At 46.5% G+C, this 17778-nt stretch overlaps 1 protein-coding gene across 3 annotated transcripts in view; it reads left to right on the forward strand.

The window, feature by feature from the left end:
• Positions 1-4997: 4997 nt before the first annotated feature.
• FXN (frataxin) overlaps positions 4998-17778 on the forward strand; it is a 110422-nt gene continuing 97641 nt past the window's right edge. For all 3 annotated transcript variants that reach the window (XM_073652600.1, XM_073652610.1, XM_073652620.1), the window contains exon 1: positions 4998-5238. In XM_073652600.1, coding sequence (XP_073508701.1) covers positions 5134-5238 — 105 coding nt within the window. In that variant the 5' untranslated portion in view covers positions 4998-5133. The remainder of the gene's footprint in view (positions 5239-17778) is intronic.

Here is a 17778-nt window from a genome sequence, read left to right on the forward strand (position 1 = left end):
AGCAGGCCTTCATGGTAAAATAGCTGCTAGGAAACCACTGCTAAGGACAGGCAACAAGCAGAAGAGAGTTGTTTGGGCTAAATAACACAAGGAATGGACATTAGACCAGTGGAAATCTATGCTTTGGTCTGATGAGTCCAAATTTGAGATCTTTGATTCCAACCACAGTGTCTTTGTGCGACGCAGAAAAGGTGAATGGATGGACTCTACATGCCTGGTTCCCACCGTGAAGCATGGAGGAGGAGGTGTGATGGTGTGGGGGTGCTTTGCTGGTGACACTGTTGGGGATTTATTCAAAATTGAAGGCACACTGAACCAGCATGGCTACCACAGCATCTTGCAGCGGCATGCTATTCCATCCAGTTTGCGTTTACTTGGACCATCATTTATTTTTCAACAGGACAATGACCCCAAACACACCTCCAGGCTGTGTAAGGGATATTTGACCAAGAAGGAGAGTGATGGGGTGCTACGCCAGATGACCTGGCCTCCACAGTCACCAGACCTGAACCCAATCGAGATGGTTTGGGGTGAGCTGGACTGCAGAGTGAAGGCAAAAGGGCCAGCAAGTGCTAAGCATCTCTGGGAACTCCTTCAAGATTGTTGGAAGACCATTTCCGGTGACTACCTCTTGAAGCTCATCAAGAGAATGCCAAGAGTGTGCAAAGCAGTCATCAAAGCAAAAGGTGGCTACTTTGAAGAACCTAGAATATAAGACATATTCTCAGTTGTTTCACACTTTTTTGTTAAGTATATAATTCCACATGTGTTAATTCATAGTTTTGATGCCTTCAGTGTGAATGTACAATTTTCATAGTCATGAAAATACAGAAAAATCTTTAAATGAGAAGGTGTGTCCAAACTTTTGGTCTGTACTGTATATACAGTATATATATATATATATATATATATATAATATATACCCCTTGTCCTAGGCTGGACCCGCACCATGCCGCATCCACAGAAGAAGTACAAAAAGGCTTACCTGCCTGCTCTCCCAGCGGTGTTCTCTTCCTTCAGGTCCGGTGCCGTTGTGTTGAAATGGTCGCCGGCAGCGCCGTGCATCTGTCGCAGGCAGCGCATGACAGTGATGTCATACGTCGGTAACGTCACTGTCATGCGCCGCTTGCGATGGGCGCACTGACGTCAACTGCCGGCAGCCATGTTAACTATTGCGGTGCAGTCTTTCTGCTCTGCAATACATTTCAACGGACACACATTCAGTTGAAACCAGCGGGCCCCCTCTACATATTGCTCGGGGGCCCGGTGAGCCATTCCGACCCAGTACCTACCTGTTGTCTTTCTTTATATCCAGTGTTAATATAATGAGATTTGTTACTGTTCCTTTGCTAACTAATGTATTTATGTACATTAGACTCACTTCTCCATACCTGTGTCTAACATTTGCCTCTATCCCCTAGAGCCAAATCTAAATCCCAGTCCTCCACTGACTCCCATCCTACTGGTGTTCTCCTCCTTTGGTTCCTATACCCATCCCCGTCCAGCTCCATCATCTGTGTGCAATGCTATACCATTCACAATCTCTGTGGAACGCACCCCTGTTATTGATACACAGTGGAACGCTAAAATGCCAATCACGTGTCCTTCTAGGACCTTCCACGCTACCCGCAAAATCACTTCCAGTCGTGCAGGACCTTCCGACGTCACACACCATGTCACTTCTGGTGACGCAAATCACTCCCATAGGCCACAAGCTCTTCACTGCTCCTGCCCCATTGTTTTTTATACTCGGGCTTTCATTTCCACACCACATGCCACAGAACAAGCTGTAGATGCAGTGCTCCGAATGCTGTCTCCTCTCTTTTTCAGATCACATGGCTGGTATGTTCCTAGACTCACACTCTGTATAACCTATCTTACTTGTATTTACTCACTTATGGTCAATTTACTTATTATCCACAGAAGATTATATTATTGACAACAGCACACACACCTTTGCTCACAACTAGCCTTGAGCTACCGGGTATGAACCTTATATATGTTTTATTCTTTATTTTCTCTTTAGCTTCATCCTATTCCAGACTCTTTAGCAATCCTTTGAGATTATCCACCGCATTTTTGTTTGTTTATATCTGATTGACAGATTTATTTTGTATATTTATTTATTTTTCTTTATGTTCATAAATTTTCATTTCATTTGATTGCAGTACTGATGAAGGTCCTTGTGGACTGGAACGTTTCTTACTCTGCACCATTTTCTATCATTAAATTACTCAAGAATTGCAAAATCCTTTGAGTGCCAAGTTTCTTCTACACATTATAAAGTCTTGAGACCCTACTTGTGCACCACCTTAACAGGAAGTGCTGTAGTTTTCTACTTAAAGGGGTATTCCCATCTCCAAGATCCTATCCCAATATGTAGTAGGTGTAATAATAATAATATTAGCAAATACCTCCAATTAGAAATGTAGTATATTTTTTTCTGATTCGCTATGTCTCTTTCCTCATGTGCAGGCATCGCAGGACCTTAGGTATCCATGGTTACGTCCACTGATAAAGTAACAGTTAGTTAGCTGCTAGTGGTCGTAACCATGGATACCTAAGGTCCTGCGATGCCTGTACGTGCGGAAAGAGAGATAGCAAATCAAAAATACTATACTACATTTCTAATTGTAGATATTTGCTAATATTATTATTATTACACCTACTACGTATTGGGATAGGATCTTGGAGATGGGAATACCCCTTTAATATTTACACAGACATGGCCATGTACAGTGCTCTCTGGCTGTGTCTGCTAGTAATGACGCGGCCGGGCCAACACACAAGCAAAATTAAAGATGCAGTGGCGACCTGGCCAAATCAGTACTAGCAGACAGAGCTGCACACAGCACTGCGCGCGGCCATGTCTGTTTAAGTGACGGCAATCAAGCAGCGCTCCCTGCACAGCCACATGCCAGAGAAGCTAGACGGGAGACAAGCCGGGGGGAGGTGAGCGAGGCTTGTTGCCTGCTTCCCCATATTACAAATATTTCTAATGTGTCTGTGTGTGCAGATATGATGTTTATATCTGTGTTTGTCAGTGTGCATGACTATGTATATATTTATATCTGTTTATGTGTTTTTGTGAATTTTTCTTAAAACAAATATATGTACGTACCTGTGTATGTTTGTGAATGTGCATGTCTGCATACCATGTATACATGTCTGCGTACTGTATGTGCGTGCATGTCCGCGTACCGTGTATAAATGTCTGCGTACTGTATGTGTGAGCATGTCTGCGTACCATTTATACATGTCTGCGTACTGTATGTGTATGCATGTCTTTATATGTGAAGGATGAGGGGGCAGGTTGGGTCCTGTGTTGTATACCTATATTTCTCCGCCGTATCTGTGCATCATGAACTGAGGCATGTGTTAAAGGGGCTCACTGAGACTCTTTCGCCCGGGGCCCACGAAAACCCAGAGCGGCTGTCATGGGTGTTTCAGGTGTAATAGACAGTCTCTCTGGATCTGGCTGTAGAACGTCACTGCGCTTGGCATTGCAGACACCTTCTTAATCCTTCTTCCTTTAAGACTCAGCGGCGACCTCCCTCCTGCTGCTGATTGACACACCCTTGCATGGGAGTTAAAAACTCTCAGTTTCCTGAAGGGAATCGCCGGTGATACTTCTACGTACCTTTGTGCATGCTTGGAGCACTAGTTGTTGGCTGGCTTCTTCTCTGGTGCCCTTGGAAGACAGTTGGTATTACTCCTCTGGTGTCTGCTCAAGCTAAGTTTATCCCCCTTGTTTGTCTCCCTTGTTGTCTTTAGTTTGCTTTGGGGCCTGATCAGTGCTCACCCCTCTCCCTCCCTATCTAGGGCCAAGCTCTAGGGACATACAGGGTTTAGGGTCCTGCTCGGCAATAGATGTGGAACCTATATAGGGACGGTAGGGTGGGCAGGGTGTTATTAGATTTGCCTAGCGGTCTCCACTCCCACTTTCCTTAGTGTTTGGGCTTCCTCCCCCTCTTCCCCTCGTGTTGCACTTTGTCTTTCCCTCACCTTGTATGACACCGGCCCTGATGCTCGGGTCAGGAGAGCCGACGGCCACTCTGAGCATTGCAATACAATTGTCGTCTGTGTTATACGGCCGTCTGACTGCACCCTATGATCACGTTCACACGTTCAGTATTTGGTCAGTATTTTATAAGCCAAAACCAGGAGTGGGTGATAAATACAGAAGTGGCGACGTGTTTCTATTATACTTTTCCTCTGATTGTTCCTCTCATGGTTTTAGCTTACACATACTGATGTAAAATACTGACCAAATACTGAACGTGTGACCGTGGCCTAAGATCTAAGCTGATAATTGCCTTTTGTCCTGTACTGTACAGAAAAAGGAACTGATATATCAATAACAGTAGCGGAATTTGATAGAAATGCATTATGTAGTCATAATAAACTACCAGAGATTGTCCAGAAAGTGGGATAAGTTTAATCGCAGATATAATCAGAAAATATATAAAATAGAACTGTGCAGATTAGTATTAAAAAATGATTGATTGATTGATTGATTGATTATTCCATTTAGCAATCCATTACCAAGTGCAAAGAGAATAATACCAAAAGGATGAATGTGTGTGAGGTGAAAACACATCCAATATGTATTTGGGCACAATTATCCTGAACTTGTGTGCATACACACGTGGAGGACATCCCAAAACACACCGGTGACATAGGTAGGTACATGGAGACAGTATATAATAGTGTCCACAGAATATGTTCTGGTCACAGACACTGAATATACTGTATATTTGTTATCCTGCATGTACAATAATTACAAATATCTCCTTTTGAGTTCTGGTAACATGACAATTCTCCATATTTTACTTGGTTTTAATCCAGTAACTAATACTATAATGAAGATTGATTATTTGTATCACTTTTTGTTTGGCGAAGCCTTGTTATAGGTTTCTGTAGCCAGCTGTCTGTGACATTCATATCACCTCCTATTCTGATGTAAAGAACTGGCTATTCTGCAAATAGCCACTAGATGTCAGCAGAGAAAAGACTATGCTCATTTCATGTTCAGGCATAATAAGTGGAGCAGGATAATGTCTACCAGTGACAGACACAGACAATCCATTTCCGATATGAGGCTGCGTGACACCGTGTCTGCCCGGTAGTATCATGTGGGCTCTGTTTAGGGCACCGAGAGTGGTCACCTGCGTCATGAGGGCTCCCTGCCACCCAAGAGCTGCAGTGACGTGTGTGCAGCGCTGTGTGACACTGAGGGTGAGTACTGCTGGCAATGAGAGGACATGCGTAATGTAACAACATGCTGGTAGCACATGGACACTCATAGACTGACGGGGGGCACTGCCGCTGATGTCATAGGCTGAGGCAGGCACCCTGCATGGCAGCTCGTCACATGATGGGAATCTCGGAGCTAACAGCGCCGCCTGCTGTGTGTATACCAGTACTACAGCTGTGTGTATACCCGGCGCTACAGCTGTGTATATACCCGGCGCTACAGCTGTGTATATACCCGGCGCTACAGCTGTGTATATACCCGGCGCTACAGCTGTGTGTATACCCGGCGCTACAGCTGTGTATATACCCGGCGCTACAGCTGTGTGTATACCCGGCGCTACAGCTGTGTGTGTACCCGGCGCTACAGCTGTGTATATACCCGGCGCTACAGCTGTGTGTATACCCGGCGCTACAGCTGTGTATATACCCGGCGCTACAGCTGTGTGTATACCCGGCGCTACAGCTGTGTGTATACCCGGCGCTACAGCTGTGTATATACCCGGCGCTACAGCTGTGTATATACCCGGCGCTACAGCTGTGTATATACCCGGCGCTACAGCTGTGTATATACCCGGCTCTACAGCTGTGTGTGTACCCGGCGCTACAGCTGTGTATATACCCGGCGCTACAGCTGTGTATATACCCGGCTCTACAGCTGTGTGTGTACCCGGCGCTACAGCTGTGTGTATACCCGGCGCTACAGCTGTGTATATACCCGGCGCTACAGCTGTGTGTATACCCGGCGCTACAGCTGTGTATATACCCGGCGCTACAGCTGTGTGTGTACCCGGCGCTACAGCTGTGTATATACCCGGCGCTACAGCTGTGTGTATACCCGGCGCTACAGCTGTGTGTATACCCGGCGCTACAGCTGTGTATATACCCGGCGCTACAGCTGTGTATATACCCGGCGCTACAGCTGTGTATATACCCGGCGCTACAGCTGTGTATATACCCGGCTCTACAGCTGTGTATATACCCGGCGCTACAGCTGTGTATATACCTGGCGCTACAGCTGTGTATATACCCGGCGCTACAGCTGTGTATATACCCGGCGCTACAGCTGTGTATATACCTGGCGCTACAGCTGTGTATATACCCGGCGCTACAGCTGTGTGTGTACCCGGCACTACAGCTGTGTATGTACCCGGCTCTACAGCTGTGTGTGTACCCGGCGCTACAGCTGTGTATATACCCGGCGCTACAGCTGTGTGTGTACCCGGCTCTACAGCTGTGTGTGTACCCGGCGCTACAGCTATGTATATACCCGGCTCTACAGCTGTGTGTGTACCCGGCGCTACAGCTATGTATATACCCGGCTCTACAGCTGTGTGTATACCCGGCGCTACAGCTGTGTGTATACCCGGCGCTACAGCTGTGTATATACCTGGCGCTACAGCTGTGTATATACCCGGCGCTACAGCTGTGTATATACCCGGCGCTACAGCTGTGTATATACCCGGCGCTACAGCTGTGTATATACCCGGCTCTACAGCTGTGTATATACCCGGCGCTACAGCTGTGTATATACCTGGCGCTACAGCTGTGTATATACCCGGCGCTACAGCTGTGTATATACCCGGCGCTACAGCTGTGTATATACCTGGCGCTACAGCTGTGTATATACCCGGCGCTACAGCTGTGTGTGTACCCGGCACTACAGCTGTGTATGTACCCGGCTCTACAGCTGTGTGTGTACCCGGCGCTACAGCTGTGTATATACCCGGCGCTACAGCTGTGTGTGTACCCGGCTCTACAGCTGTGTGTGTACCCGGCGCTACAGCTATGTATATACCCGGCTCTACAGCTGTGTGTGTACCCGGCGCTACAGCTATGTATATACCCGGCTCTACAGCTGTGTGTATACCCGGCGCTACAGCTGTGTGTATACCCGGCGCTACAGCTGTGTATATACCTGGCGCTACAGCTGTGTATATACCCGGCGCTACAGCTGTGTATATACCCGGCGCTACAGCTGTGTATATACCCGGCGCTACAGCTGTGTATATACCCGGCTCTACAGCTGTGTATATACCCGGCGCTACAGCTGTGTATATACCTGGCGCTACAGCTGTGTATATACCCGGCGCTACAGCTGTGTATATACCCGGCGCTACAGCTGTGTATATACCCGGCGCTACAGCTGTGTATATACCTGGCGCTACAGCTGTGTATATACCCGGCGCTACAGCTGTGTGTGTACCCGGCACTACAGCTGTGTATGTACCCGGCTCTACAGCTGTGTGTGTACCCGGCGCTACAGCTGTGTATATACCCGGCGCTACAGCTGTGTGTGTACCCGGCTCTACAGCTGTGTGTGTACCCGGCGCTACAGCTATGTATATACCCGGCTCTACAGCTGTGTGTGTACCCGGCGCTACAGCTATGTATATACCCGGCTCTACAGCTGTGTGTATACCCGGCGCTACAGCTGTGTGTATACCCGGCGCTACAGCTGTGTATATACCTGGCGCTACAGCTGTGTATATACCCGGCGCTACAGCTGTGTATATACCCGGCGCTACAGCTGTGTATATACCCGGCGCTACAGCTGTGTATATACCCGGCTCTACAGCTGTGTATATACCCGGCGCTACAGCTGTGTATATACCTGGCGCTACAGCTGTGTATATACCCGGCGCTACAGCTGTGTATATACCCGGCGCTACAGCTGTGTATATACCTGGCGCTACAGCTGTGTATATACCCGGCGCTACAGCTGTGTGTGTACCCGGCACTACAGCTGTGTATGTACCCGGCTCTACAGCTGTGTGTGTACCCGGCGCTACAGCTGTGTATATACCCGGCGCTACAGCTGTGTGTGTACCCGGCTCTACAGCTGTGTGTGTACCCGGCGCTACAGCTATGTATATACCCGGCTCTACAGCTGTGTGTGTACCCGGCGCTACAGCTATGTATATACCCGGCTCTACAGCTGTGTGTATACCCGGCGCTACAGCTGTGTGTATACCCGGCGCTACAGCTGTGTATATACCTGGCGCTACAGCTGTGTATATACCCGGCGCTACAGCTGTGTATATACCCGGCGCTACAGCTGTGTATATACCCGGCGCTACAGCTGTGTATATACCCGGCGCTACAGCTGTGTATATACCCGGCTCTACAGCTGTGTATATACCTGGCGCTACAGCTGTGTATATACCTGGCGCTACAGCTGTGTATATACCCGGCGCTACAGCTGTGTATATACCCGGCGCTACAGCTGTGTATATACCTGGCGCTACAGCTGTGTATATACCCGGCGCTACAGCTGTGTGTGTACCCGGCACTACAGCTGTGTATGTACCCGGCTCTACAGCTGTGTGTGTACCCGGCGCTACAGCTGTGTATATACCCGGCGCTACAGCTGTGTGTGTACCCGGCTCTACAGCTGTGTGTGTACCCGGCGCTACAGCTATGTATATACCCGGCTCTACAGCTGTGTGTGTACCCGGCGCTACAGCTGTGTATATACCTGGCGCTACAGCTGTGTATATACCTGGCGCTACAGCTGTGTGTATACCCGGCGCTACAGCTGTGTGTGTACCCGGCGCTACAGCTGTGTATATACCCGGCGCTACAGCTGTGTATATACCCGGCGCTACAGCTGTGTATATACCCGGCGCTACAGCTGTGTATATACCCGGCTCTACAGCTGTGTGTGTACCCGGCGCTACAGCTGTGTATATACCCGGCGCTACAGCTGTGTATATACCCGGCTCTACAGCTGTGTGTGTACCCGGCGCTACAGCTGTGTGTGTACCCGGCACTACAGCTGTGTATGTACCCGGCTCTACAGCTGTGTGTGTACCCGGCGCTACAGCTGTGTATATACCCGGCGCTACAGCTGTGTGTGTACCCGGCTCTACAGCTGTGTGTGTACCCGGCGCTACAGCTATGTATATACCCGGCTCTACAGCTGTGTGTGTACCCGGCGCTACAGCTATGTATATACCCGGCTCTACAGCTGTGTGTGTACCCGGCGCTACAGCTGTGTATATACCCGGCGCTACAGCTGTGTGTGTACCCGGCGCTACAGCTGTGTATATACCCGGCGCTACAGCTGTGTGTGTACCCGGCGCTACAGCTGTGTATATACCCGACGCTACAGCTGTGTATGTACCCGGCGCTACAGCTGCGTGTGTACCCGGCGCTACAGCTGTGTGTGTACCCGGCGCTACAGCTGTGTGTGTACCCGGCGCTACAGCTGTGTGTGTACCCGGCGCTACAGCTGTGTGTGTACCCGGCTCTACAGCTGTGTGTGTACCCGACGCTACAGCTGTGTGTGTACCCGACGCTACAGCTGTGTGTGTACCCGGCGCTACAGCTGTGTATATACCCGGCTCTACAGCTGTGTGTGTACCCGGCGCTACAGCTGTGTGTGTACCCGGCGCTACAGCTGTGTGTGTACCCGGCGCTACAGCTGTGTATATACCCGGCTCTACAGCTGTGTATATACCCGACACTACAGCTGTGTATATACCCGACGCTACAGCTGTGTGTGTACCCGGCGCTACAGCTGTGTGTGTACCCGGCTCTACAGCTGTGTGTGTACCCGGCGCTACAGCTATGTATATACCCGGCTCTACAGCTGTGTGTGTACCCGGCGCTACAGCTATGTATATACCCGGCTCTACAGCTGTGTGTGTACCCGGCTCTACAGCTGTGTATATACCCGGCTCTACAGCTGTGTGTGTACCCGGCGCTACAGCTGTGTGTGTACCCGGCGCTACAGCTGTGTGTGTACCCGGCGCTACAGCTGTGTATATACCCGGCTCTACAGCTGTGTATGTACCCGACGCTACAGCTGTGTGTGTACCCGACGCTACAGCTGTGTGTGTACCCGACGCTACAGCTGTGTGTGTACCCGACGCTACAGCTGTGTGTGTACCCGGCGCTACAGCTGTGTATATACCTGGCGCTACAGCTGTGTATATACCCGGCTCTACAGCTGTGTATATACCCGACGCTACAGCTGTGTGTGTACCCGGCACTACAGCTGTGTATATACCCGACGCTACAGCTGTGTGTGTACCTGGCGCTACAGCTGTGTGTGTACCCGGCGCTACAGCTGTGTGTGTACCCGGCGCTACAGCTGTGTGTGTACCCGGCGCTACAGCTGTGTGTGTACCCGGCGCTACAGCTGTGTGTGTACCCGGCGCTACAGCTGTGTATATACCCGGCTCTACAGCTGTGTGTGTACCCGGCGCTACAGCTCAGCGTATACCCGGTGCTACAGCCCAGCCCTGTGGCAGTGACCAAATCTGTGATCTCACTATGTAATATACAGCTGTAGGGTGCAACCACCACTGATTACTCCTAGGCTATGTACATTGGCATGTAAGGCTATGTGCCCACGATGCAGAAATGCTCAGGATTTTTTCCTGAGCGTTTTTGCATCTCCCTGGCAGAAAAAAACACATGCGGATTGTACATGCGGATTGTACATGCGTTTTCCTGCCAGGGACATGCGGAAGTGAAGCGTTCTTCACATGCATTTCCGCATGCGGGTTGTCAAGCGCTTTCCAAGTGATTTTAGCATCACCTGGAAAGTGCTTGTCAACTTGGTCACACTATATAAATCCATGCAAACGGCATGGATTTATATAGTGTGACCCGAGACAATGTAAAAAAATAAAAAAATAAATCTATACTTACCCTCCGATGGCCCGCGCTGTCTTGATTTCCTCCGTCCCGGCAGCGATAGAGTGAAGGACCTGCCGACGTCAGCGTCGCGTGACCCGTCACATGACTCTGACGTCAGCGCAGGTCCTTCATTCCATCGTGAACTGCTGCCAAGCAAGGAGGAGCGCACCGCGGGCCACCAGAAGGTAAGTATATATTTATTTTTTATTTTATTCTTTTTTTTACAGTTTTCAGTGGTACCCAAGTCCGGAGGAGAGTCTCCTCTCTTCTAGACCTGGGTACCATCCGCACATTAGAACGCATGGAATGCGCATCTACTTATGCAGTGATGCGTAATCCATGCGATCTAATGCAAGTCAATGGCGGCGAAAACGCAGCACTTCTGCAAAATAATTGGTAGTGCTGCATGTGCACAGCACATGCGGATTATCATTGGGGAACATGGCAGGCCTTCTACCATGCATTTTTTAAGCGTTTCTGCAGCGTTTTTGCCGCTGCGGAAACGCTTAAAAAACGCATCGTGGGCACACAGCCTAAAAGTTTGGGCACATCTGGTCAAAATTGCTATTGTGAACAGTTAAGCAAGTTGAAGATTAAATGATCTCTGAAAGGCCTAAAGTTAAAAAACAAACAAACATATTTTCATCTTTTACATTTTAAAAATTCCAAAAAGTAAAACGGGCCAATGCATAAGTTTTGGCACCATGCATGGCTAGTATCTAGTAGCACCCCCATTTGAAGGTATCACAGCTTTTAAATGCTTTTTGTAGCCAGCCAAGAGCCTTTCATTTTTGTTTTGAGAGATTTTCATCCATTCTTCATTGGAAAATTCTTCCAGTTCTGTGAGATTCCTTGGTCGTCTTGCATGCACTGTTATTCTGAGGTCTGGCCACAGATTTTCAATGATGTTCAGATCAGGGGACTGTGAGGGCCATTGTAAAACCTTCAGCTTGCGCCTTTTGAGGTAGTCTATTGTGGATTTTGACATGTATTTAGGATCATTATCCATTTGTAGAAGCCATCCTCTTTTCAACTTCAGCTTCTTTACAGATGGTATTGTGTTTGCATCAAGAATTTGTTGAAATTTCATTGAATCCATTCTTCCCTCTACCCATGAAATGTTCCCCATGCTATTGGCTGCAACACAAACACAAAGCATGATTGATCTACCCCTATGCTTAATTGTTGGTGAGATGTTCTTTTCCTGAAATTCGGTGCCCTTTTTTCTCCACACATTTGATCATTGTGGCCAAAGAGTTCTATCTTAACCTCATCAGTCCAAAGGACTTGTTTCCAAAATGCATCAGGCTTGTTTAGATGTTCTTTTGTATACTTCTGATGCTGAGTTTTATGGTGAGGATCCAGGAGAGGTTTTCTTCTGATGACTCTTCCATGAAGGCCATATTTGTGCAGGCGTCTCTGAACAGTAGAACAATGTACCACAACTCCAGAGTCTGCTAAATCTTTCTGAAGGTCTTTTGCAGTCAAGCGGGGGTTCTGATTTGCCTCTCTAGCAATCCTTCAAGCAGCTCTCACTGAAATTTTGTTTGGTCTTCCAGACCATATCTTGACCTTCACTATTCCTGTTAAATACCATTTCTTAATTACATTTCGAACTGAGGAAAGGGCAACTTTAAAACGTTTTCCTATCTTCTTATAGTCTTCTCCTGCTTTGTGGGTCTCCACCATTTTCATTTTCAGAGTGCTAGGCAGCTGCTTAGAAGAACCCATGGCTTCTGTTTTTTGGCACAAGGTTACAGGAGGCTGGGTTTTTATAAAGCTGGGCAATTTGCATCACATGGCCTTTCCTAATGATGATAGTGAACAAACCATAACCCTAAGGCTACTTGTCCACCATCAGCAATAAGCACAGTGGATGGGATTTATTGAAATCCCATGCCCACTGTGCTTCTACTTAACGCTGTGTAAACTCACCCGTGGTGCTGGTTTACGAGCCGCAGCATGTTAATTTCTGCAGTGGAGACGCAAGTCTCCTCTGCCTAGTTTCACCCATAGCCATTCATTAGATGCGATAAATCCGTAAGGTTCACTGAACACATATGGATTTAACTGCATGATTAGAACGCAGCGTTTTGGACGAAGCGAAAATATGCTGCGTCCAAAATGCTGCTATTCCTGATCGTGGGCACATAGCCTAACAGGCTAATTAAGGTCTGAAACCTTGGTCGAAGTTATATGACCACACATCTCCCAGTGTGCCCAAACTTTTGCATCGGCCCATTTTCCTTTTTTTAATTTTTAAAATGTAAAAATTTTATATATATATAATATATATATATATATATATATATATATATACACACACACAGTACAGACCAAAAGTTTGGAGACACCTTCCCATTTAAAGATTTTTCTGTATTTTCATGACTATGAAAATTGTACATTCACACTGAAGGCATCAAAACTATGAATTAACACATGTGGAATTATATACTTAACAAAAAAGTGTGAAACAACTGAAAATATGTCTTATATTCTAGGTTTTTCAAAGTAGCCACCTTTTGCTTTGATGACTGCTTTGCACACTCTTGGCATTCTCTTCATGAGCTTCAAGAGGTAGTCACCGGAAATGTTTTTCACTTCACAGGTGTGCCCTGTCAGGTTTAATAAGTGGGATTTCTTGCCTTATAAATGGGGTTGGGACCATCAGTTGTGTTGTGCAGAAGTCAGGTGGATACACAGCTGATAGTCCTACTGAATAGACTGTTAGAATTTGTATTATGGCAAGAAAAAAGCAGCTAAGTAAAGAAAAACGAGTGGCCATCATTACTTTAAGAAATGAAGGTCAGTCAGTGCGAAAAATTGGGAAAACTTTGAAAGTGTCCCCAAGTGCAGTTGCAAAAACCATCAAGCCCTACAAAGAAACTGGCTCACATGAGGACCGCCCCAGGAAAGGAAGACCAAGAGTCACCTCTGCTTCTGAGGATAAGTTTATCTGAGTCACCAGCCTCAGAAATCTCAGGTTAACAGCAGCTCAGATTAGAGACCAGGTCAATGCCACACAGAGTTCTAGCAGCAGACACATCTCTTCAACAACTGTTAAGAGGAGACTTTGTGCAGCAGGCCTTCATGGTAAAAAAGCTGATAGGAAACCACTGCTAAGGACAGGCAACAAGCAGAAGAGACTTGTTTGGGCTAAAGAACACAAGGAATGGACATTAGACCAGTGGAAATCTGTGCTTTGGTCTGATGAGTCCAAATTTGAGATCTTTGGTTCTAACCACCGTGTCTTTGTGAGACGCAGAAAAGGTGAACGGATGGACTCTACATGCCTGGTTCCCACCGTGAAACATGGAGGAGGAGGTGTGATGGTGTGGGGGTGCTTTGCTGGTGACACTGTTGGGGATTTATTCAAAATTGAAGGCATACTGAACCAGCATGGCTACCACAGCATCTTTCAGCGGCATGCTATTCCATCCGGTTTGCGTTTAGTTGGACCATCATTTATTTGTCAACAGGACAATGACCCCAGACACACCTCCAGGCTGTGTAAGGGCTATTTGACCAAGAAGGAGAGTGATGGGGTGCTACGCCAGATGACCTGGCCTCCACAGTCACCAGACCTGAACCCAATCGAGATGGTTTGGGGTGAGCTGGACCGCAGAGTGAAGGCAAAAGGGACAACAAGTGCTAAGCATCTCTGGGAACTCCTTCAAGATTGTTGGAAGACCATTTCCGGTGACTACCTCTTGAAGCTCATCAAGAGAATGCCAAGAGTGTGCAAAGCAGTCATCAAAGCAAAAGGTGGCTACTTTGAAGAACCTAGAATATAAGACATATTTTCAGTTGTTTCACACGTTTTTGTTAAGTATATAATTCCACATGTGTTAATTCATAGTTTTGATGCCTTCAGTGTGAATGTACAATTTTCATAGTCATGAAAATACAGAAAAATCTTTAAATGAGAAGGTGTGTCCAAACTTTTGGTCTGTACTGTATATATAATTTTTATTATTTATATATGCCTAAAATACAAAGGAAATGTGTAATCTTTAACTGGTTGGGCCTCCTTTAGCAGCAACAACTGAAATCAGGCGTTTGCGATAACTGGCAACGAGTCTTTTACGCTCTGGAGGAATTTTGGCCCACTCCTCTTTGCAAAATTGTTGTAATTCAGCCACATTGGAGGGTTTTAGAGCATGAACCGCCTTTTTAAGGTCATGCCACAGCATTTCAATTGGATTAAGGTCAGGACTTTGACTAGGCCAATTCAATTTTGTTTTTCTTAAGCCATTCAGAGGTGAACTTGCTGGTGTGTTTTGGATCATTGTCCTACTGCATAACCCAAGTACACTTCAGCTTGCGGTCACGAACAGATGGCCCCACATTCTCGTTCAAAATTTTTTGGTAGAAATCAGAATTCATGATTCTGTTTACCACAGCATGTCTTCCGGGTCCTAAAGCAGCAAAACAGCACCAGACCATCACACTACATCCACCATATTTTACTGTTGGTATGATGTTCCTTTTCTGAAATACTGTGTTACTTCTACGCCAGATGTAATGGGACATACACCTTCCAAAAAGTTCAACTTTTGTCTCCTCAGTCCACAGAGTATTCTCTAAAAAGTCTTGGCGATCATCAATATGTTTTCTGGCAAAACTGAGACGAGCCTGTGTGTTCTTTTTGCTCAGCAGTGGTTTTTGTCTTGGAACACTGCCATGCATGCATTTTTGCCCAGGCTCTCTCTTATGGTGGAGTAATGAACACTGTACTTAACTGAGGCCTGCAGTTGTTTGAATGTTGTTGTGGGGTCTTTTTTTGACGTTTTGGATGAGTCGTCCCTGCGCTTTTGGGGTAATTTTGGTCGGCCGGCCACACCTAGGAAGGTTCACCACTGTTCCATGTTTTTTGCCATTGGTGGATAATGGCTCTCACTGCGGTTCGCTGGAGTCCCAAAGCTTTAGAAATGCCTTTATAACCTTTTCCAGACTGATTGAGCTCATTTACTTTGTTTCTCGTTTGTTCCTAAATTTCTTTGGCTTGCAGCATGATGTCTAGCTTTTGAGGATCTTTTGGTCTACTTCACTTTGTCAGGCAGGTCCTATTTAAGTGAATCCTTGATTGAGAACATTGAGCTCTGCTTCCCAAAGATGTGATAGCCACAGTTAACTTATGTTTTAGGCTGCGTGTCCACTATGCGTTTTTCAAGCGTTTTTGCCGCGGAATTTCCGCAGCGAAAACGCTTGGTAATACGTGTCCCAATTATCATTGCGGAAAAATACGCAGCATGTCCATTAGTTTTGCAGACACGCAGAGTAATTGCCGCCATTGACTTGCATTGAATCGCTTAATATCCGCATGACTACATGTGCACATGCAGATATTAAGCGATTCAATCTGCGGATGGTACCCGGGTTTGGAGAAGAGGAGACTCTGCCCAAGACCCGGGTACCATAGAACCTGTAAAAAAAAAAAAAAAAAATTAAAATAAAAAATATACATTATACTTACCTTCTGATGGCCCCCGCTCTCCTCTATGGTGCGTCCTGGGTTCCCGGCAGCTCGCGATGGTCTAAAAGGACCTGCTATGACGTCATTTAGTCACATGACTAAATGACGTCACCGCAGGTCCTTTTAGGCCATCGTGAGCTGTACAAGACACCGGACACAGCAGAGAAAAGACCGGGGGCCATTGGACGGTAAGTATAATGTTTATTTTTTATTTTTATCATTTTTATTCTTTTTTTTTAACTATTAACTTGTTCACAATATATAAACATATGCCGGTTGCATGGATTTATATAGTGTGACCAAGTTGTCAAGCACTTTTCCAAGTGATGCTAAAATCGCTTGGAAAAGCGCTTGATAACCCGCATGCAGAAATGCATGCAAAAATGCTTGACAAACGCTTCTACCTGGCAGGAAAAACGCATGTAAAATCTGCATGCGTTTTTCCTGCCAGGGAGATGCGGAAAAAATCTGCAGCATTTCTGCATCGTGGGCACTTGGCCTCAAGGAGGGGGAATGCAATAATTTTTTCACACAGGGCCCTGCAGGTTTGGATTTCTTTTTCCCTTAAAGGGGTATTCCCATTTCCAAGATCCTATCCCAATATGTAGTAGGTGTAATAATAGTAATATTAGCTAATATCTCCAATTAGAAATGTAGTATATTTTTTCTGATTCGCTATGTCTCTTTCCTCATGTGCAGGCATTGCAGGACCTTAGATATCCCTGGTTACGTCCACTGATATAGTGACAGTTATCTAGCTGCTAGTGGTCGTAAACATGGATACCTAAGGTCCTGCGATGCCTACACATGAGGAAAGACAGAGCGAATCAAAAATACTATACTACATTTCTAATTGAAGGTATTTGCTAATATTATTATTATTATTATTATACCTACTAACCTACTACATATTGGGATAGGATCTTGGAGATGGGAATACCCCTTTAATAATAAAGACCTTCATTTAAAAAACTGCATTTTGTGTTTACTTGTGTTATCTTTGTCTAATATTTACATTTGTTTTGTGATCTGAAACATTTAAGTGTAACAAACATGCGAAAGAATAAGAAATCAGGAAGGGGGAAAACACTTTTTCACACCACTGTATATACGGTGCTGCCTGCTGTGTATGTACCTAGTACTACAGCTCCGCCATGTGGCAGTGCCCATTTGTATGGTATCTCGTTATGTAATATACAGCTGTAACATTGCTCCTAGGAAATGTATACAGCGCTGCCTGCTGTGTATATACTATACCTAGTACTACAGCTCAGCCATGTGGCATTTCCCAAATGTGTGGTATCTCAGTATGTAATGTACAGGCACCACTGATTACTCCTAGGCCATCCATGCTGCAATGCTCTCTATATGTAACTACAGCATGCACATGTTTAAGTTGC

The sequence above is a fragment of the Phyllobates terribilis genome, unplaced genomic scaffold (genome assembly GCF_046119375.1).
Source record: "Phyllobates terribilis strain yellow unplaced genomic scaffold, ASM4611937v1 Scaffold_1__5_contigs__length_1240528914, whole genome shotgun sequence".
NCBI classification, from domain to species: Eukaryota; Metazoa; Chordata; class Amphibia; order Anura; family Dendrobatidae; genus Phyllobates; species Phyllobates terribilis.